Genomic DNA, 24,835 nt, shown 5'->3' with positions numbered 1-24,835 from the left:
AACATAACCTCGTGCTGAAACAACCACAACACTGGCACATCAACATAACCTCGTGCTGAAACAACCACAACACTAGCACATCAACATAACTTCGTGCTGAAACAACCACAACACTGGCACATCAACATAGCCTCTTGCTGAAACAACCACAACACTAGCACATCAACATGACCTTGTGATGAAACAACCACAACACTGACACATCAACTTAGACTCGTGCTGAAACAACCACAACACTGGCACATCAACATTACCACGTGATGAAACAACCACGACACTAGCACATCAACATAACCTCGTGATGAAACAACCACACCACTAGCACATCAACATAGCCTCGTGCTGAAACAACCACACCACTAGCACATCAACATAGCCTCGTGCTGAAACAACCACAACACTGGCACATCAACATAATCTCGTGATGAAACAACCACAGCACTGGCACACCAACATAACCTCGTGCTGAAACAACCACAACACTGGCACATCAACATAACCTCGTGCTGAAACAACCACAACACTAGCACATCAACATAAACTCGTGCTGAAACAACCACAGCACTGGCACATCAACAAAACTTCGTGCTGAAACAACCACAACACTGGCACATCAACATAACCTCGTGATGAAACAACCACAACACTAGCACACCAACATAACTTCGTGCTGAAACAACCACATCACTGGCACATCAACATAACTTCGTGCTGAAACAACCACAACACTGGCACATCAACATAATCTCGTGATGAAACAACCACACCACTAGCACATCAACATGACCTTGTGATGAAACAACCACAACACTGGCACATCAACATAACCTTGTGATAAAAAAACCCCACAACACTGGCACATCAACATAACTTCGTGATGAAACAACCACAACACTGGCACATGAACATAAATTCGTGATGAAACAACCACAGCACATAACCACAACATTACCACGTGCTGAAACAACCACAACACTGGCACACCAACATAACCTCGTGATGAAACAACCACGACACTAGCACATCAACATAACTTCGTGCTGAAACAACCACAACATTAGCACATCAACATAACCTCGTGATAAAACAACCACAACACTGGCACATCAACATAACCTCGTGATAAAACAACCACAACACTGGCACATCAACATAACCTCGTGATGAAACAACAACAACACTGGCACATCAACATGACTTCGTGCTGAAACAACCGCACCACTAGCACATCAACATGACCTTGTGATGAAACAACCACAACACTGGCACATCAACATAACTTCATGCTGAAACAACCACAACACTGGCACATGAACATAAATTCGTGATGAAAAAACCACAGCACATAACCACAACATTACCACGTGCTGAAACAACCACAACACTGGCACACCAACATAACCTCGTGATGAAACAACCACGACACTAGCACATCAACATAACTTCGTGCTGAAACAACCACAACACTGGCACATCAACATAACCTCGTGATAAAACAACCACAACACTGGCACATCAACATAACCTCGTGATAAAACAACCACAACACTGGCACATCAACATGACTTCGTGCTGAAACAACCGCACCACTAGCACATCAACATGACCTTGTGATGATACAACCACAACACTGGCACATCAACATAACTTCGTGCTGAAACAACCACAACACTGGCACATGAACATAAATTCGTGATGAAAAAACCACAGCACATAACCACAACATTACCACGTGCTGAAACAACCACAACACTGGCACACCAACATAACCTCGTGCTGAAACAACCACAACACTGGCACATCAACATAACTTCGTGCTGAAACAACTACAACACTAGCACATCAACATAACCTCATGATGAAACATTCACAACACTAGCACATCAACATGACCTTGTGATAAAACAACCACAACACTGGCACATCAACATAACCTCGTGATAAAACAACCACAACACTGGCACATCAACATGACCTCGTGATAAAACAACCACAACACTGGCACATCAACATAACTTCGTGCTGAAACAACCACAACACTGGCACATGAACATAAATTCGTGATGAAAAAACCACAGCACATAACCACAACATTACCACGTGCTGAAACAACCACAACACTGGCACACCAACATAACCTCGTGATGAAACAACCACGACACTAGCACATCAATATAACTTCGTGCTGAAACAACCACAACACTGGCACATCAACATAACCTCGTGATGAAACAACCACAACACTGGCACATCAACATAACTTCGTGCTGAAACAACTACAACACTAGCACATCAACATAACCTCATGATGAAACATTCACAACACTAGCACATCAACATGACCTTGTGATGAAACAACCACAACACTGGCACATCAACATAACCTTGTGATAAAAAAACCACAACACTGGCACATCGACATAACCTCGTGCTGAAACAACCACAACACTGGCACATCAGCATTACCACGTGCTGAAACAACCACAACACCGGCACATCAACATTACCACGTGCTGAAACAACCACAACACTGGCACACCAACATAACTTCGTGCTGAAACAACCACAACACTGGCACATCAACATAACTTCGTGCTGAAACAACCACAACACTGGCACATCAACATAATCTCGTGATGAAACAACCACACCACTAGCACATCAACATGACCTTGTGATGAAACAACCACAACACTGGCACATCAACATAACCTTGTGATAAAAAAAACCCACAACACTGGCACATCAACATAACTTCGTGATGAAACAACCACAACACTGGCACATGAACATAAATTCGTGATGAAACAACCACAGCACATAACCACAACATTACCACGTGCTGAAACAACCACAACACTGGCACACCAACATAACCTCGTGATGAAACAACCACGACACTAGCACATCAACATAACTTCGTGCTGAAACAACCACAACATTAGCACATCAACATAACTTCGTGCTGAAACAACCACAACACTGGCACATCAACATAACCTCGTGATAAAACAACCACAACACTGGCACATCAACATAACCTCGTGATAAAACAACCACAACACTGGCACATCAACATAACCTCGTGATAAAACAACCACAACACTGGCACATCGACATAACCTCGTGCTGAAACAACCACAACACTGGCACATCAACATTACCACGTGCTGAAACAACCACAACACCGGCACATCAACATTACCACGTGCTGAAACAACCACAACACTGGCACATCAACATAACTTCGTGCTTGAACAACCACAACACTAGCACATCAACATAACCTCGTGATGAAACAACCACACCACTAGCACATCAACATAACTTCGTGATGAAACAACCACAACACTGGCACATGAACATAAATTCGTGATGAAACAACCACAGCACATAACCACAACATTACCACGTGCTGAAACAACCACAACACTGGCACACCAACATAACCTCGTGATGAAACAACCACGACACTAGCACATCAACATAACTTCGTGCTGAAACAACCACAACATTAGCACATCAACATAACCTCGTGATAAAACAACCACAACACTGGCACATCAACATAACCTCGTGATAAAACAACCACAACACTGGCACATCAACATAACCTCGTGATGAAACAACCACAACACTAGCACATCAACATAACCTCGTGATAAAACAACCACAACACTGGCACATCAACATAATCTCGTGATAAAACAACCACAACACTGGCACATCAACATAACTTCGTGCTGAAACAACCGCACCACTAGCACATCAACATGACCTTGTGATGAAACAACCACAACACTGGCACATCAACATAACTTCGTGCTGAAACAACCACAACACTGGCACATGAACATAAATTCGTGATGAAAAAACCACAGCACATAACCACAACATTACCACGTGCTGAAACAACCACAACACTGGCACACCAACATAACCTCGTGATGAAACAACCACGACACTAGCACATCAATATAACCTCGTGCTGAAACAACCACAACACTGGCACATCAACATAACTTCGTGCTGAAACAACTACAACACTAGCACATCAACATAACCTCATGATGAAACATTCACAACACTAGCACATCAACATGACCTTGTGATGAAACAACCACAACACTGGCACATCAACATAACCTTGTGATAAAAAAAACCACAACACTGGCACATCGACATAACCTCGTGCTGAAACAACCACAACACTGGCACATCAACATTACCACGTGCTGAAACAACCACAACACCGGCACATCAACATTACCACGTGCTGAAACAACCACAACACTGGCACATCAACATAACTTCGTGCTGGAACAACCACAACACTAGCACATCAACATAACCTCGTGATGAAACAACCACACCACTAGCACATCAACATAACTTCGTGATGAAACAACCACAACACTGGCACATGAACATAAATTCGTGATGAAACAACCACAGCACATAACCACAACATTACCACGTGCTGAAACAACCACAACACTAGCACATCAACATAACTTCGTGCTGAAACAACCACAACATTAGCACATCAACATAACCTCGTGATGAAACAACCACAACACTGGCACATCAACATAACCTCATGCTTAAACAACCACAACACTGGCACATCAACATGACCTTGTGACGATACAACCACAACACTAGCACAAACATAACCTCGTGATGAAACAACCACAACACTGGCACACCAACATAACCTCGTGATGAAACAACCACAACACTGGCACATCAACATAGCCTCTTGCTGAAACAACCACAACACTAGCACATCAACATAGCCTCTTGCTGAAACAACCACAACACTAGCACATCAACATGACCTTGTGACGATACAACCACAACACTAGCACAAACATAACCTCGTGATGAAACAACCACAACACTGGCACATGAACATAACCTCGTGATGAAACAACCACAGCACATAACCACAATATAACCACGTGATGAAACAACCACAACACTGGCACATCAACATAGCCTCTTGCTGAAACAACCACAACACTGGCACATCAACATAACTTCGTGATGAAACAACCACACCACTAGCACATCAACATGACCTTGTGATGAAACAACCACAACACTGGCACATCAACATAACTTCGTGATAAAACAACCACAACACTGGCACATCAACATGACCTTGTGATGAAACAACCACAACACTGGCACATCAACATAACCTCGAGCTGAAACAACCACAACACTGGCACATCAACATAACCTCGTGATGAAACAACGATAACACTGGCACTGAGGGTGTATATTGAAATCTCTGGTTACTTTAAAAAATATAATCTTCATTATTTCATATTTTTATGCTCATTAAAAGATCCTTCACAAAATGATCAAGTTCTTTAAAACGCAATTTCAAAAAAAGGCTTGTATAGAGGAAAAATAGAAGGCTTTTTAAACGGTTTATCGTAAGATTTCGTTTGATTCTGTGTTTTTTTCTTACCATGAGCAATTCAAGTCTGGCAAAATCCTCAACAGTAGCCGCGCCGTACTGCAAAGAAATTCGCAACTAATCAGTATATTAAACGGCCATGATACACAATATTATATTACCATAATCAATATAGTCATGGTATTGGACTTGACACAGCCCTTTTAAAGCTGCATTGTCGGGAAGGCCGATGGAAACCTCAACCAGCAAAAGATAAAATTATATATTAGAATACGCGCTTCCAATAAACACACGCGCTTTCAAAATTTTGAAATATTTTTCGCATTTTTTGTTAAACTTTATCGGAGATTGTTATGTAATCAACCGGGGAAAAAACTAGTTACAATGTGGCTTTAAACTACCAGCGTATGCAGCGCACCTGGTAGTAGTGGATTACGACAGAGTTACTGTCCTTGTTCATGCCAGGGATACGGCATATACACTCGCCACGTGGTAACTGGACAACTCGGATCTGCACAACACCAGATAATGAACCGATCAACACGTTGTAACATAGGTATTTTCTAGCACTTGTATAATAACACCATGTAACAAGCAACTGGACAACACGCATCTGCACAACACCAGAAAATGCACCGATTAACACGTTGTAACATAGGTATTTTCTAGCACTTGTATAATAACACCATGTAACAAGCAACAGGACAACTCGGATCTGCACAACACCACAAAATGCGCCGATTAACACGGTGTAACAAAGGTATTTTCTAGCAATTGTATAATAACACCATGTAAAAAGCAACTGGACAACTCGGATCTGCACAACACCAGAAAATGCACCGATTAACACGGTGTATTTTCTAGCACTTGTATAATAACACCATGTAACAAGCAACTCGACAACTCGGATCTGCACAACACCACAAAATGCGCCGATTAACACGGTGTAACAAAGGTATTTTCTAGCACTTGTATAATAACACCATGTAACAAGCAACTGGACAACTCGGATCTGTTGTAGGACTATTGATAGTCTTAAGAATTGTGTGAGACTCTGGAATCCTACCTTCTCCAGAATAGAACTCAGTAGGGACAACATTCTCATCCCACAAGATCTAGAACAAGAACAATGAGAGTGAAAAAATTAATTAGAGTATTAAAAGTCATTATACAGGACTCATAACCACGTATACGTAGGACTGATTTCCAAGTCTTTGAATTTCTACAAAATTACCTAAAAATGTTTTTAACTCTTAAAAGAGTTCTTAATATAAAAGACAATAGGTACAAACTAATCCAGCCTAATAAGAGTGTATTAACTATTGAGGGAGAGACTGCCGAAAAAGCAGGTAGAGGTGCTTAAGGTCCCATGAACTGTTCATTCAAGACTTTCTGTGCACAGCTGGCTATGTGCATGATGTTGGTACCAACAATATTTAATATTTTAAAACAATATTCTAAGGCTGTTAGACAACGCTGTTCCAATAGATTGAAATATATATTTTGCTTTTGGCTGACGTAGATTTTGTTTGAGAACGTTTAATTTGAGCATAATGACAAAAGCAAGGCCTATCACGCCAGTTGCTTTACGAATATTTGGAAATAATAGACTTTATAAATGTCGTATTTAAAAGTCTTTAACATTTTTTTGATTTACATTACCCGAATTTTATATTTTTTGTATATCTTTTGTTCCGATAATAATTCAGAAGTTATTGCGGATTTTCTCAGGCCTGACACTTAAAAAGTTGGATTTTTTTATGTTATTAGATGCATAAATCATGTACAATAGAAATCGACATACGTTTGACTACGACTGTCAATAAAAATTTAGTTGTTTGATAGACTTTCTTATAATAGCTGATTAACCTTTACCTGGTGAAAACGCCAGCTACAGACCTGCTTGCATTCTCACTTGATGCCCACTGGACCGTTCTTTAAAGAAGGCCCGATAGCGTCCTTTTCAAATGCACGCCCGATAGCGTCCTTTTTAAATGCAGGCCCGCCACTTGCACGCTGGCGGCCTCTAAAGATATGCCCGATAAACACCTGCTACCGTGACTTGACGAACGCCTGCTATTTGCCCGCTGGCGTGACTTGACGAACGCCTGCTATTTGCCCGCTGGCGTGCCAATTTAGTAAGGTGAAAGGGGAGACAGCAAAACTTTGAGCCATTTGTGCTGGGCAAAACCGGATTCGGGCGAGCCGGGCCCTTTTAATAACTACTGGGCCTTGACGCTGGACGGGCAAAACTGAAACACCTTTTTTTTTCAACTCCATTGAGTAAACAACATTACTGTACTTACTATATAGTTAACACATACAAGGTCACACCAAAGAGATAAATTTACTAAAAAAGGGAAAGTACATTGGTACACGGAGTACCGTGCTGGGACTTGCTATTACTAAATTATATAATTCAAGTGGCACGTAATTCTGTGACATGAACAGGTAGGTTTCCAAAGTCCACGTACAAGGACGTTCAACAACAAATTTTGTGTGTTTTCTCTATTTTTAACAAGTTCGTAATGCCTGCAGCGTAAATGCAGCGTTAATCCATAAATCCATAAAATCCATTTATATGGTTATCAACGGACAGCAGTGAGCTTTCTGGACGCCAGCAGGCATTTAACTAAAAAACAGCAGGCTTTATGGGCGGTAGCGGGTGTCAAACAGACGGTAGCGGGCCTTGTGGATGCCAATGGGCCTTGTGGATGCCAGCGGACCTTATGGACGCTAGTGGGCATTAATCGGAAAACAGCAGGCCTTATGGGTGCTAGCGGGCATTGAGTGGACTTCAGCAGGCGTTACTTAAACATAAACACCCGGCAGGCCTTTGCGAGACACAAGCGGGCATCAAGAGACATCAGCCAGGAAAAGGCACGCTAGCGGGCCTCAACAACTTGTAGACAAACGGGCTTATTGCATGGTAGCAGGTGTAAAAACGGACGCCACTGGGCAAAATCTACGTTTGTTGCACTAGTGGGTACCATCAAAATGCTATATTTTGATAAACTGTCAAACTGGGATCATGCTGTGGTGGTATTCATACCTGCTCTGTTGGATAGAGAGGCATGTCATTGATAGCATCAATTTGTGACAGACGTTTCTCATGTCTGGACACCTGTAGACATACAATTGGGCAACACCCACATCTATTAATCTACTCATTCAATTATTATATTCCAGCATTATCAGTATGCACACAAACTACAAACTCACAAGCATTTCTAGCAAAAATTCCCTGTCTTCTTCTTGTGCTTTCTCATCAGGAGATGGCAACAACTTAAGATATGCAGCCACTTTATGCAAAGTCTTGTTCCTATAGAAGAAATAGCGGTATTTAACATTCAGCTTATCCAGCTGGACACCACAGTCTTAAAGGGAGAGTTGGGGTTCCATTTGTTTTAAGTGTCTGGTTTTCATACAAGATGATCCCTCAATTTTAGGCAGGGGATTAGTTGCCTATGAGAAAATTAAATTTAAATTCAAAACAAATAAAATCATTCCCTAATTAAGCAATGGTTCACCTAAGAAGGGATATGCTAGTCAGCAATGGAATGTAGAAGTTGTTAATTTTCTATTTTCTAATCTGTAATTTTGTTGTTGTTGTTAATAGTTTGAAACTGTTGCCGCAGTCCTATTGTCCTTGCTTTCATTTTTAGCCAGAATACTACCGTACTTAATACTATACCAACACTGTTACTTACGAAAGTTGTCCAAAGTGCTTGAGAAGAGCATCTCTTGTATCTATCCCAGCAATATTACTCATGGCAAACTCATGCAGCTCAGGAAAATACTTAAAAACAGCTCTCTAGAAATATCAAACAGAAAACAGTTGTGGAAAAGGTAGTAACAAATAGTCATTATTTCTGTGTGCACCTGAAAAAAAATAAACGTTAAGAGAAAAAAGTGAGGTTTTTCACCAACTCAAAGTTTTATCGCTTCACCCGCTGGTAACCCCACCCTTTCTGACCACCGAAAACACCCGTTTTTGCAGCCTGCTGATTTTCCTACTGAAAGTAATCTCTGAAAAAACATGTAAAATGATGGGAAGAATTTAAGCTTTATCCACTTATTTTCCGAGGTAAGAAATGCATTATTGGAGGCTTCATACACTTGGTTGATAGAATGTGACACTATGCAAGAAATCTAATTTAATTTAATTTTCTAATGTATATTAAAGGAATCTACAGGAATTACTGCAGTATGAAAGTTCAAAATGAATCAGGAAAGGAATGGGAGAATCTAAATCGACCCAATGATCAACAAAATATATACCATGTATTTTATTCATTTGGAATAATTTTTAATGGATAATCGCTAAGAAATTTGTACATTAGATGTGCTCTAATTATTTGACTGTGTTGATCAACACAAATCATATCTAAATAGAAACACAAATGTGTGTTTATTTTATAAGGATAGATTTAAAAAGCCCAAACTGTCGCGATCTTCTACCAGAACAATGAATACAATACACCAAAAACTGGAAATCGACTCTGCCAAATTTTCAAAGTCTTTAATAAGACTTCTTCAGGCCCTTATTTTATAAGGTATGTACTCTAAATCATTGCATTCCATGTTGTTGTTCTAGACTTAAGGGGGTTTTCCCTATAATTTCAATACATCTAACTATTATGCGATAAAATGTATACCTGTAATGATGCCATCTTATTGTAATGATTGTCTACCATCTCATGGTCAGTTAATGGCATTCCTAAAAATATGAGATAGGTGTGATAATTCATACATCACTCTCAAGAGACACTAAATAAAAAACAGGTTATAGCTAGCAAAGGCATTCATATCTTCTAATACCCTAGAATGATGCAAACTTGAGAATGCAAGTTTTAAAGTTTGAAATAATGGTGAATTATTCAAAGCCATTAATAGTAAATGAGTCATAAACTAGGTAATAGGTGCTATGTAAGGGAGTGTTCATTAAATACATCAAAAGGGGGGCTCCAGAAAAAACGGTCCTCTAAAGGGGGGCTCAGATTTTTTCAGGAGCCATACTTTTTAGCTTTAATATTTTAATGATATGATCTAGTTTGTAGCACAAATACAGATTAAATATTAAGCCTAATGACAAATGTATTTAATACTTTCTTATAACTGTCTTTATAAACCATAATATAGATACTATATTATAATATAATATAACAGTTGGTTGCCGATACAGTTTATTATCAGAATAACAGGAACAAATTGAAATAAACTTTTTAACAGTGGTGGAGCATGCAAATCCCCAAAACAATATAGCAAAAAAAAAATTACCTTGGACATTATCTCTGTTTTACAGAAAAATATTCTTAACAATAACAAATATATACAAATGTATATTCCTTCACAGGCATCCTAGAGTGGACCATTGACTTTTGAAGAGCAGGGGGAATTTGGAAAGTAAGAAACTGATTGAAAAACTCCCTGCACCATTAAACATGATTTTACATGCAAAAGAATTACCGCCTTTTGATCATGAGAGAAAAAAATCCTCCTGAATTGAATTCACCCCACCCCCTCCCCCCTTGGGCTGCCTTTTTTTATTTCCATGTCAGTTTATTCCAAAATCACTATGAAGGTAAAAAGCTGTGTTGGACTCTTAAATAATGATGAGCTTGACTGGATCATAAACTCGGACAAGTAGGGCAACTTCATTTATTTTCCAGATTTAAAGTCTTTTTTACTTATTGAGGGCGTAAGGGGGGGGCTCTTCCAGATTTAAAGCCTTTTTTTACTTATTGAGGGCGTAGGGTGGGGGCTCTTCCAGATTTAAAGCCTTTTTTACTTATTGAGGGCGTAAGGGGGGGGACTCCGATAATTTTGGGGTTCTGAAAGGGGGGCACAGAAAAATTTTTTTACAATGAAAGGGTGAGTTCTGAAATTTTAAGGTGTCTTGAGTAAAAATCTTCCCTCCCCCCACCTCAGTTTATTTAATGAACACTCCCTAATGCTTGTATCATCATCATCATCAGCAGCAGCAGCAGCAACAGCATAATCATTACTATTTCATTATTGGGGTTCCATTGTACATACATTTCAAACTAGAACTGTACAGGATCATTATTGAACCAAAAATAAAGCTTGTTTGAAGACTCACCAGAGACATCATTTATTTCAAATCCAGTATAAAACTTCAAAATGTCTAGAAGCTAGAAATAAATAGATAAAAAACATCAGTAAAAATAATCTTTGTAGAGGAAATACAAACCATGCACCATACCTGATTAAATAACTTTCCTTCTTCCTCTCTTTTAGTGAGATTTGATAAACGGCATTTCACCACTAGATGGTGGTCATCTAATACAGTGTTGAAGAATCTTCTTGTTGGTAACAACGCCTTTGGGGAAAAATTTTAGGTATTAAATGTAATTTTTATCTCAACACCTCAAAAATAATGGCAAACAACCACTCACAATACTATATCATGTAAGAAAATTTGGTAAGTTCTGAGCCTGTTTACAATTCTTAACAAGAAAACGAGCCATAAAATTCCTTTTATAATGCATCAAAAAAAATTTACCAAATGTTTCGGCACTGTACCATACTGTTCTATTGCAGATGTTTTTATAATGTGATTGGGAGAACATGGACATGCCACATCATGTGGTAGTGTCATCTTATTTATCACAAAAAACGGCAGGGGATATGGAATTCCCATTCAATAATTGCTGTTGGTGTTCCAGTTGACAATGATATTAAGAAGTGGAAGCAGGACTTACCTCTAAGTCTATCAAAAGCTCAAGAAAGCGTTCACAGTAGTGAATCTTGTCAACATCTGCAGCACCTGTCAATAGTACAATTAGGAATTTAATTAACATTTTCGGGAGAAAAATTTCTGCATACATTTGTCATATTTCAGGGCACACAAGAGTTCATTATTACAGGAAACTAGCTAGAAAACATAAAAGGTTTACTTGCTTTGCTCAAACTTTATTTTCTTAAAAAAAACACACACCAAAAAGATTCTAAATATCTTAATTTTAATGTATTGTAATTTATCATGTCAAAAAGATAATAAAAAATAATAATAAAGATTCTTGGTCTCGACTATATATGGTCTCTATCATCTCTACGCTTGTGGTGTTATCAGAACCACGGCCAGTAAGACTAGGGCAATCGTTCTCTGAGTAGGGTGATTGTGCTCAACTTTGTTTGGGGCGAAGGTACTTTGGGGCGATCGTTCTGGACACTAAGCAACAAGAAGCAGCAGCAATAGTAGTAGAAGAAGTACAGTAATAGCATCATAACTATTATTATTTCTATTATCATTTTTTTAATTATTATTATTTACCTATAGTGCCAGGGAAATAATCATTACTATACCTAAAGGAAAGCCTCAACAAGCTCTACAACACCTCACCTGTAGCAGGTATTGACTTGAGGATTTCCAAAAACTTATGTATTAGTTTTGATAGGAACACTCTTGTTTTCTCTTGTCTGTGGGAAAAAAAAATAACATTCAAATACCTAGATTTGAAAACATTAAATTACTGATTATACATCAGGGGTTAATCTAGGGGTGCCCTTTTTTGGAAATTATCTGATACACACTTTGTACCCTCGGCCCCCTTGAACCTCTACTGTAGAACCACCACTGTACTCATATATTACAAGTACAGATGCCTATGAAGTGTATGGCAATAAAGTGAAGTAAGTACAAGTAACTGTGCCTTTTGTGTAACAGGCTAATGTGAAATAAATAACACAAGTAAAATATAACTCACTGAGCCTTAGTAGCCTCATCTAAGTTTTCATCCTTTTTCTTCAAGTGCGTCCAGAATTTCCTATACTTTGGGACAGACTTGAGTTCTTGCTCCAGCCGACCCTGTAACATTTTTTCAAAGATCATAATCTGACTTCAAACCTTCATGCTTTACATAGCACCATACTTACTGGGAGCAAACATCTCCACATAGGAATAGATACCAGATGTTGAACATTCTCTCTGATTAAGTCCATTTCCTACATAAGAAAGAGCAACAATTATTCAATCTTATTCTATACTAGCAAAGAGGTTGTTATATATGGTATATCTTACATCTGATAACCATTTATATTCACTAAAAATGTATATGATACAAGAGAATTAAACACCAGGCCCATACCCAGGGGGGTGCAGGGAGTGTGAACGCATCCCCCCAACGGCCGAAGGTACACTTTTGGTTCTCAATAGACGTGCTATTCGTAGACAAAACTATAAAGCATAAGCTATATCAGTCTGGTATGTAGCCAAATACGATAAAACATCCTGTGTTGTAAAAATGAATAAAAATGGGTATAAATGAATTTTTACTCACCAGACTGTTGAAAAGATGGATCATGAAGATGAGGACAATAGTATGTTCCCGGAATGATAAGACCTACAACAGACAATAGGGACCTTAAGCAACGACAAAGGCACCGTGGACGATGAAGGCAGAAAACAAGGGATTTGATTCAGAATTCAATAGCAGCACATGAAAAAGCATTCTGTCTGATACATTTCAGCCGTTTTCCATAAAACCATGACGTGAAAATTCCAATTTTTATGGTCAATTGAAGATGCAGATGTTTGCACTGTAAACTCCTAAACCCTTGTTTCATACTGTAGAAATATTGTCCTTAGTTTATTCTTATCAGTCTCTAAACATATTGTTTTGCTCATTCCATTGCAATTAAATTATGATTTTTTTGCCAAGCTCGAACACATCTTTTTCGATTTCGTTGTTCTAGCCGTCCTCGTCCTAATAAAAAAGTAAATCTACAACATCCTAAAATAGTGTTCCCATGCCTTATTTTACAGTCAATCTTTAAAAGGGCATCTAATTCAATCTATTTCATGTTCCATTTTAAGTATCTTAGATAATGACCTAAACAAATACTTTTTGACAAAAAACTTTTTGGCAAAATGCTTAGTATTGCACATACCTTTTCATCATCTATCAAACAAACATCTAGCAGCCGTAGAAAAAATCCACTGAATTCTTCTGGTTTGCTTTTGAATACCTGAAAAAAGTGCATGATGTAAGCAAACAAAACACAAATTCATTTTTTACAGGAAATCTTTAATGCCAGAGCATAGTGTCAGTTGATGTGAAAGAAGGATGATCCTCCTCCAAAAACAAATAAAAATAGGTTGAGTATTCACATTCACCTACCCCCCACGGAGGGACACCTTCTCGGAACTTCTCATTTACAACCACCATGATGGACAAGAGATGAGAAAGTGAGGCCTACACAGAGAGAAGGGAAGTCAATCAACACAAGTTGGAACTTTATGATGGACACCTCTCTGATATGATCATTTGACACTATCGTCTACCTTTCCAGCATTGAAACTAGGCCATAGGTATCGCTCCAGGTATTGACTATGAAATAAAAAGGCATCAATTATCATATAAAAAGGTAGTAACCACATATCAATCAATCAATCAGTCAATCTATCCATCAATCAATTAAAATCATTCCAAACCTGAACTCCAGAAGCATAAGTCTTCTCACAGAAAACCTGTCAAAATGGGAGTCACTCAGTCTTTGTACATTTTGTATACACCTATTTCCAATGAGGTTGTCAGCGCAAATGGCAATTGCCATATGGCGTTTCTACAAATGAAAAGCGCTTATGGTTGATACTTACAGTATATGTAAAAATAGAAATGGTAAACAAACTCAAGCGATGGCACAACCTTATTTTAATTACTTTTAATGGATAAGTGTACGGTGTATTCATTTTCATTTCTTTTCTGAATTTGGAACAGATATTTTGGGATCCATGGGTCCTTTTTGTTTTATTTGTCAATTGCCATTTGCACTGACAAAATTTGTTTGAAATAGGTGTATAACAGAAAAGATTTTGTATAATAGAAAAAAAGGTTAGGACAAAACACCGACCCCTGGTCCTTGGACCCCATAAAAATAAATTTGTTATTAGCAAAAGCTGCATTATTATATGAGTTGCTGATTGACCTACTGACCCATCGGACCAAAATCCACCAGAAGTAAAGATTTCCCATAAAAACCTTTGTATTTTTTCGCGCGATATGGGGTGTGAAAACTCACTTCAAAATGCCATATTTTACGAAAATATCGACCAAAGTTGAATTCAATCTGAAGCGATAGTATGAATCATTAAGGCGATGAGCCTCTGATTATGGGACTAAAATTGCTTTAGCGGCCAGTAATGATAAACAACCAAGAATTTGGGCTAATCGTGCCATTGACCAAGCGACTACAAGATGGTATTTTGCTATACTGCATGCGACTTATTCCATGTTTTATCGAAACTATTTCTTTGGATATCAGAGTTGTGTATCAGTGATATCAGTGTTGTAAACATGGCGATGGTAAAAGTTGGGTTAATCAACGTTTTTTTCATCGCTTGCCTCTGAGGCAATTTTTGTATAATAATCAACAGAGAGCCATCGCTTTAATGAATCATAACTTAGGATTCATGTCACATCCTTTTTTGGTCAATGAACTGGCTTATTCCCACAAAAAGAAAGAAAAGCTGATAATATTAAAAAAAATGAGCGCTCAACTTATAATTCACTACCTATTCACTACAAGAGACACATAAAGTAGAAAATATATCTATGCAATGTTGTCTGCTTGTGTGAAGGGATTCGTATTATCATCTTCTCTGTCAGAGAAAATAGCATGGGAATTCAATCAACCAACATCTTCTCTGTCGGAGAAAATAGCATGGAAATTCAATCAACCAACATCTTCTCTGTCGGAGAAAATAGCGTGGGAATTTATACACACATCCACCACGACAGAGACACATATTTGTGTTTGATATTTGTAGCTTTAAACTAAAGATTCAATAAATCAACAAGGATATTGTTGAATATTGACTTGAAACATTATTTTTTTGACCAGGCTGTCTTGCACCACATGAACAGTAATAGAATGTGGAAGATGTATGAGATAAACTAGTAAAGCTCTCCTCTGACATAAATGAGTGTTGGAATCTCTTGTCACATTATTATTATCTTTTATTTAACAATTCTTACTTATTGCCTTTAATCTCCTCCTTGTAAATTTGCTCTATGACCTAAAGAGAACATCCATAGTGTTAGTCCTTAGTCTATAATCTGTGTCTTTCCAAGAGACCACAGTAATTAATACTTTATAGGCACATTGCCTTTTTTTGGCTAAAAAAATACCTTTGGATCAAACTTGAGTTTCTTCCCATCTTTTGACCAGTATTTCTGTGCCAACTATCAAAACATCGAGCGGAAATGAGACATGAAATTTGCTCAATCCAACTATGGATGCTGCCGTTTGCTAAAATCACTAAAAGTTGCACGAATGTTTTAAATCTAACCTGGGTGATGGAGTCACTGCTGATCTGTTCAACAGTCGGAAAGTTCCCTCGCTTGGCAGCCTGTTTTCCCTTGACCATTTTTGCACGTGGTGCTTGACAAACGTCTTCTTGACGAATTCTCAAAGAAAATCACCTTTTTTCAAGCTTTGCTAAAAACCTGCATTTACGGCTATATCTCATGGGTTCATTTTGACAAAGTTATAGCTTCTAGTGGCTAAAAAAAGGGTTATCTTCCTTACAAATCGTTCCAACAACAAGGACTTGGACTCAAAATTTGTTGAGTATCCATCAAACCAAGATGGCGGCCAAGTAGAGCGGGACTGGTAAAGAGCGATGAGTTACCAAAGGGTGACCGAGAAATAGCTTCTTGAGTGTTCGTGACTAGCCGGAACTCTCTCCGAACCAAACTTCGTATTTAGGTACCGCGGTGAAGTTAGCAACTAATTCAGCAGCTAATTCAAGTAGTGAAGTTAGCAGCGAATTCAGCAACCAATTCGAACCAAAGTTATAATAACGTCCTGATTTAACCAAATCTCGTCTGCAAACACTTAAGACCAGCGGTCTGAGTTAGTCGAGATTTCTCGGAAAAAGGAAGTTTGGGTGCCCTAGCTCAAAATTAAACTAGCAATAGGTATGGGTGACCATGGTATCCTGTATAAATTTGAAGCAATTTGGATAGATATTTTTGGCAATAGAAGCCGAAAAGTAATTTTTCGTCTCCCGCACCCGGATTTGAGACAATTTCGTGGTTGTTAGAAAAAGACTAAAAACCGGTTCGCAACGCGTGATAAAACAACTGCAGCTTATATAAACCTAAAGAATGGATAATAAGGAACTCCAAGGCTGAAAGATAAGCTGTTCAGTCAGAACCTTATTATTTTATTTTATGTTTTAAGATGACTTTGAAAAGCCTTGAAATAATCGTGTAATATCGCCGATGAGATGTGGATTTGGCAAAAATGTTTGCATTCATCGAAAAGAGCATCATTTTTACTTTTGATATGTGAAATTAAATTTAGGGGCAAATAAAATCCGACTTTTTTACAAGCCGAAATATGACCCCCACTTGACCCTAATTATAAACAAATGCCGACACTCACTTTTTAATGCCTCGCTACCAAAAACTTATAAATAACAATTAAAACTCCCAAAAAAAAGGATGCAATATAATTCTTGAAAATACTGGTATTTGATCAAATATTCTTGTCTCTCTGATGTTTATATGCTTTTCAAGATTATATTTTCATAACATTTTAAAGTACAATCCGCATGCATGATAATTATTATCGGCACTAAAAACTTCCGGTTCTTTATTCTTCCGCTTCATGAGCATCTCAAAACTTTTTCCCACGAAAGTTATTCTTAAATCGTCCTGTACTTATTTCTATCCATCCCTCGTTCTATAAGCATTATAATATTTTCCTTCGTTCCCTACTTTCGTGGACTAGAAACGCGTACCATCTTCTGCTGTCGTGTTGTTATGCAAATTCGAGGAGTTAATTTATTCAACAAGCGTTCATACAAAGAAATCAAGAAAAAATAACAGTTGAAGCTTTTCTACTATTGTTTATAATATAACCAACCAATTTCCATTCCCCAGGTAAATTGAGTTATAAAAAGAAAGTAAGAAAAAATAACAGTTGATGCTTTTTACTATTGTTTTCAATACTACCAAAAAAATTCCATTCTTGTCACGGAGCATATGTCCAAAAAAGCTCCCTAGGTAAATTTTGAGGTTACTTTTCTGTTTTCATTTTTTTGCACGTTAACTTAGGGCCTAATCGCACTAGGAGGACAAAATTTGTCTGGCCGGGATAAACAGCCGTCCAAATTTTGTCCTGGCCAATCGATTGGCTTGTTAACCAGTAAAAAAATCGCTTTCACTATTCACTTTACCGGCATACTACAAGCAAGACAACGCAGGATTCTATCATTGCGCGTAAGGTGCAGTAAACGCTTATTGCAAGCAGGTAATTACTCTCTATAAGCACTTCTTTACTTTGACAAAGTCTCAGGCAGGAGATCATAGGGGACCAGAGGACTGAGGAGGGGGGAAGGTGTGGCTTGCTCAACCATAGGTACCATTTGGAAAAAGAATAATATTTGAAAAGCCTTCAATAAGGGGGGGGGGGGGCGTTTACCCGGTGTATTATAGCCACCATCTTGGATTTGAGCAAAAATGAAAAACGAGGGGAGTGGGAGGGGAAGAGGAGAGAGAGCCTTCAAGCCGCATCCTGACCAATCGATTTGAACGTTTCCGGGCTCGTTCAGTGACGGTGAATTCGATGACATCAAGCGTGCTGTCGAGCGCAGGGCGAACGCCGCTGAGCCAGAACCCGCAGTCAGCAGCGAGGAAAAGCCTACCACAAAGCTATTCAGCTGTCCAGTGCGTGAAAGGCTATACACGCTTGGCTTGGTTAGACCGGCACATACTATACGGCAAATGCGAGTTTGCCAAAGAAGGGGAATGCATATCTTTGCCCGGGGGGTAGGGGGGGGGGCTCTCTAAAAATGTAGACGGGGCTAATCGTCATATCTTTTAGGGTATAAAATTTCTACCAACTGCCATCTCTTAGGGGGTGTTGGAGGATTTTTCAGATTTTGCTATCTCTTAAGGTGTAAAATTCGGCCAACTGCTATTCCTAAGTGGGTGTTTTTTTTCCATTCTGTTATCTCTTAGGGTATAAAATTCGATTAATTGCTATTCCTAAGGGGGTGTTAAACGGTTTTTTTTTCGATTCTGCTATCCCTTAGGGGCAAAAATTCCTTCAACCTCACCCAATTTTCCATCTCTTAATTTCTGTTGACAATCAATTTTGCCGACGATCACCCCCGTCTGTTTTTATCGGAGTCCCCCTTCCCGGCTAGCTTGGCTACCACCAAAAAGTAGTCGGGAGGAGGAGGGGGGCGTACCATTAATTGGGAATGAAGTGATAGAATCAACAAGCTGCATCTCTATACAGGGGAACGCCGATTGAATCAGCGAGTTCTTATTACCGGGCCATGTACAGGTATTTCTCCCGAAAATAACACAGGGTGCGGAGGCAGTAGAGGCTGCGGAGAAGGCAGCCGCCTACTTCCGTACGAGAGCTGCCATCCTAGATGAATGCCAACTAAATCACTCAATAGAAGCGAACGGCATCGACTTGTGCCACTTGTACTCCAGGTCCAGGCTCACCTTTCTTTCAGTGGCCACCCTTCCCACTATCTGCAAAGAGCTGGAGCTTCAAGTGCCCGGAGCAACCCGACGCAAAGCTTCTTTTGTAGCCACGCTCGTGGATTATTCGAAGATGTAGTTGCGCAAAATTAATCCACGATTTCTTGGGTCCCGATTATATTTTTTTCATGGTTACATGAAATAGATTTCTGAGTCGGTAATCCTGTGTTCTGTTGTGAAGACCAGAGTAAGTTTTTACACTTCAATACTCTCTTTTACTAAAAAGGAAAACAGCTTACGGTGAGAGGCCTCAATATCGCAAATGTCTCAGCGTTCTTGCATAATTTGTATTTTTATTTGATCAAATTTGTAGTTGAACAAAGGCTTTGAAAATAAGCGAATTTTGACAATTTGATCAAACTGTACAAAATTATGTCAGTATCGCTTGTTAATTAAATAAAAACATGCAAAACTCTCATTTTCTTCTTTTGGACGTTTTTCTTTTTAATGAGTAATTATCAGAAAAGTCTTATTGCAGTCATGGTGAGGTATTTTATGCTTGTCGCTTTGTTTGTCACGCTATGCATGGCAGCAAACAAAATAGTATCACGCGAGCCTAAAAATCGCAATTTAATGCAATAAATGCTATGAAATTATTACCATTAAATTTTAGTATTGCCAACAGTATATTTCTTTTGATTTGAGCGCTCTTTCTTGTTTTTCTGGAGATTTGAAGGCGTTGTTTGAATGCGGAAAACCCGATACAGTAGTCGGCATTTGTTTATAATTAGGGTCAAGTGGGGGTCATATTTCGGCTTGTAAAAAAGTCGGATTTTATTTGCCCCTAAATTTTATTTCACATATCAAAAGTAGAAATGATGTTCTTTTCGATGAATGCAATCATTTTTGCCAACCACATCTCATCGGCGATATTACACGATCATTTCAAGGCTTTTCAAAGTCATATAAAAACATAAAATAAAATAAAACCGCGTAAAATAATAGGGTGCTGACAGAACAGCTTATCTTTCAGCCTGGGAAATCCTTATTATCTATTCTTTAGGTTTATATAAGCTGCAAATGTTTTATCACGCGTTGCGAACCGGTTTTTAGTCTTTTTCTAACAACCACGAAATTGTCTCAAATCCGGGTGCGGGAGACGAAAAAATACTTTTCGGCTTCTATCGTCAAAAATATTTATCCAAATTGCTTCACAGTATACTGAGGTCAACCATACCTATTACCAGTTTAGTTTTGAGCTAGGGCGCCCAAACATCATTTTTCCGAGAAATCTCGACGAACTCAAACCGCTGGTCTTAAGATCGGTATTGTGAACTCGCCCGTCTGTTCTGAAGACGAGACTCTAGAACATCTTTTTTGCCACTGTAAATATGTGCGCCTTTTTTGGCTTGAAATCATAAAATGGATGGAACAGTGTCATTTATGCTCTGATGATTTCTTGTTAGCAGATCAGTATATTCTTTTTGGTCTCTGGGATTCTGGTATAAATGATTTCATGATCATTAACCATCTAATACTTATAGCAAAGCAATGCATATACTTTTGTAGAAAAAAGAAAATACTTCAAAATGTTCATTTTTCAGATCACTAGTTTATAGAGTGCACAAAATTGAAAGTCATATCAGTAAACAGAAAAATAATGTTATAACCCACTTGAAAAAGTGGGAGAAACTGGCCTCTTGTGAAAGGGAAGAAGAAAGTGTAATGTATCTGTAATGTATTAGACTGTATGTTGTAATGTTTAATGTGAATTGTTTAATGAAATGTTAAAAAGAGAAATAAAGAGTGATAAAAAAAACCCTTAAACACTGCGTGTGTAAACCATTTCTTGCGGTCTATCATGGATGACACACGGTTTCGCACACCCTGTAGCATTCTTGTCGCCGGCCCAAGCCAATCTGGGAAAACCACCTTTTTTCACAGCCTACTAGAACAGAAAAAAACAGCATTTCACCGAACACCCAGAAAATAGTCTATTGCTATGGCGCCCACCAGCCTCTGCTGGAAGCCCTGAAACAAAAACTTGGTGTCGTGCTCCATAGGGGGCTCCCCGAGTCCATAGAAAAATTCTTTGGACCGCAAGAACGCCCTGGAGTCCTCATCATTGACGACCTCATGGGCGACCTAAATCGCATGAGCGACATCTTCACGAAAACATCCCACCACCATGACATCACTTATCCTGATCCTGCAAAATTTGTTTCCACCGCCAAAAGAAGCGCGCACCACTTCGTTAAACGCCCACTATATTGTAGTCTTTAACAACCCACGAGATCAGTTAGGCTGCCGTAACCTTGCTGCCCAGGCATTCCCCAATAGGGTAGGTTTTGTCATGGATGCTTTCAGACAGGCGACGAGCGCCCCCTACGGGTACCTCCTCTTCGACTTTCATAAAAATACCCGTCCGGAGTGCCGACTACGCCCCCACGTACTTCCTAGCGACCAGCGTAGTTACGTCTACGTACCGGTGGAAGACGTGGATCACATTTGCGTGTTTACGGATGAATAAACCCCAACCATCTAGGAACACCGTCATTCAGGGGTACCAACGGCACGTGAAAAGAGCGCCTGAAAATGTCTAACATTCGTATCCGGGGGGAAATACGACGCTTACCATACCAGTACTACTACAAACGTCGGGGGGGGGGGGGGGGGGGTGAACGCCCCACAGGCAGCGCTAGAGCGCGATGGGTAGCAGAGCGCGAGTTCGCTACTAGAGCGCACCTCACACCCCCTGAACGACCCTCCGGCCTGAGCGACGACGATACCGATAAAGAAACCAGCACGTCCGCTACCACCGCCACCACATCACCCGCAAGCACAGTAGAACAATCGCGGGAACAACTAAACCTACCCCCTATCCCCATAACGCCATTGAACAGCAGGCCTGCTACAGGTACCGTCAAAGAAAGATTTAGCACAACCCTCCACCGCGATTACTCAGGTGTACGGACCTACCGAGCATTCCCTCACTCTCGCACTCCACTGTACACGGTACCCGACGCTGTGCCAGAAAAAATGAACCTTCCCTACCATGCCAGCGTGGAGGCAACGCCAGTCAAGCGATGAATACTACAACAAGGCACGGCGATGTGTACTGATTCCCAAAGACATGACCCCTATCTTGGACAGCCTAAAAGTCAAAAATCGTATAGAGTCACCACCACAATACGGAACCATGTCACAACTCGCCAAAAAGATGTCAGCCACCCTGGATTACCACACCCTCCCACAGGATATCAGGCTACGGGAATACCAATGACTCCACCGAGAGTTTTTAACATTGGCAGAGCAAACAATATCAGGAAGCCCCACCGTCAGCAACACTGTCGAGGGCGAGATCATTAACACTCTTGCTAGCGCACCTACACCACCTCACGAGACCCACCGACCATGATCGCTGCCCACTCCACCATCACACTCACCATCAAAGATCCCACTACCCACCAAGAGAGAACAACTCCCTCCACCGCAGGAAACCCCTCGATCACGAACGATACCCACACCACCAAACTACCCGCCACGACGACCAAACCCACGTCGACTTAAGACCCTGAAGCAGTTAACCTCACCCCCCAGAAGATGGACTACTTTATAGAAACGCAATAAAACAATCACAAACCACACTCTTCATTGTCTGTTTTTATTTCCCTTTTTATTTACAGTCTTTTTTTACCACTGTCACGCTTCCAAACCTCGGAAATCACGATACTGTCCAGACAAGAGTCAGTTTTAAACAACGCGGCGCACAGCCGTTGGGCCTTTAGTTCTTTACTCTTATCGCACACCCAGCGCATAAAAGTAAACGCCTCGATCCGTGGGCAATGGGGCTCGATCCTGAAAAGCCAGCCCATGGACGTGTCTCTCCACGTTTGTCACACTACGACGCTGCCACGGTCTGAGATCGTGCATCCTGATAGGGAGGATAAAATGCTGACCAAGGACCTCTTGGTGGTGGCGACAAAAACCCATCTTCTTTGTGTAAAACCCTTGCCCAATTTAGAACCCGTCCAGATCCAGCACAATAGTCACTTTCTCGATAGCAGTTTTTTTACCCTCAGGACTAGCCACAAACGTCTACTCAGGACCCCCCATACTTTTACTACTCTTGGCAATGACCTCCTGCGGTCCGTTCAGCCTCTTTACTGTGCCCATCATGGAGAAACGTGCGACGGGGTACTACAAGGGACCGCCAAATTACATAGGCACCCACACGTAGACCGAAACAAAGGCCGAGACCCTCAAAAACACCACTCAGTAAACTCACGATTAAATGCTTGTACATTACCACCACAACCGCTGCACTGGGACAACAACTGGGAGCACCAACCCTTGGCATGGCTATTTTATTAGCTAAACCATTCAACCGTATTACAGAGATATGAAAACACCGTTAACAAGTGAAAAAGCACCTTTTTTTATTCCTGTCAACGCATCATACAACGATGCCGCTATGATCTTATACTACCCCCTGGATGATAAACACACAGCACTACGTCAACGCGGCCCGTTTAGCGGAACCCTGAGCGTAACAAGAAATGCGCCACCAATGCATTCCTTTCCTCCCCTAGACACCAGGGCACCCCATATACCGATACTTGATACGCACGCATTCCTTCCCCCCTAGGTCCCAGCCCACACATACCGATACTTGACACCGGAAATACTTTAAGCTAGATGTGGCATATTCACCACATTCTACGCATTCCTGCCGTCCCCTATACTCACACCCCTTACTACTACCGGGCTGACAAGAGGGATAGGCGTAGACAGGGCGCTCTCAGGCTGAGTGGTTGATGGCGAGTCTGAAGGGATAGGCCTGATGATGTCCCCCTCGTCATCAGCGACATCACTCTCTAAACTCGAGTAGGGTTTTCTCCTTCGTTTAATGCCTCCTTTAGTAGCGCCGGCT

At 40.1% G+C, this 24,835-nt stretch overlaps 2 protein-coding genes across 2 annotated transcripts in view; both read right to left on the bottom strand.

The window, feature by feature from the left end:
- LOC125569625 (nardilysin-like) overlaps nt 1-6,059 on the bottom strand; it is a 36,923-nt gene extending 30,864 nt beyond the window's left edge. Inside the window, exons 1-2 of the mRNA XM_048730845.1 lie at nt 5,850-6,059; nt 5,483-5,530 (exon numbers count right to left, since the gene is read on the bottom strand). Of these exons, the coding sequence (XP_048586802.1) occupies nt 5,483-5,530; nt 5,850-6,044 (243 nt within the window). The 5' untranslated portion in view covers nt 6,045-6,059. The remainder of the gene's footprint in view (nt 1-5,482; nt 5,531-5,849) is intronic.
- Nucleotides 6,060-6,393: 334 nt separating this feature from the next.
- Nucleotides 6,394-16,874, bottom strand: LOC125563003 (RNA helicase aquarius-like). The gene is made up of 19 exons (XM_048727527.1): nt 16,746-16,874; nt 16,585-16,638; nt 16,432-16,472; nt 14,889-14,924; nt 14,739-14,784; nt 14,575-14,649; nt 14,345-14,422; nt 13,735-13,797; nt 13,331-13,399; nt 13,162-13,262; nt 12,798-12,874; nt 12,157-12,221; nt 11,658-11,774; nt 11,535-11,586; nt 10,090-10,151; nt 9,142-9,245; nt 8,654-8,753; nt 8,484-8,555; nt 6,394-6,546 (listed from the first exon to the last, which is right to left on the bottom strand). Exons 1-19 carry the CDS (start codon nt 16,821-16,823, stop codon nt 6,394-6,396), a joined length of 1,443 nt encoding a protein of 480 aa, XP_048583484.1. The 5' UTR covers nt 16,824-16,874.
- Between the last annotated feature and the right edge of the window lie 7,961 nt (nt 16,875-24,835).

Source organism: Nematostella vectensis, chromosome 1 (genome assembly GCF_932526225.1).
Source record: "Nematostella vectensis chromosome 1, jaNemVect1.1, whole genome shotgun sequence".
Lineage (NCBI taxonomy): Eukaryota > Metazoa > Cnidaria > Anthozoa > Actiniaria > Edwardsiidae > Nematostella > Nematostella vectensis.
This window is presented reverse-complemented; position numbering and strand designations above follow the sequence as displayed.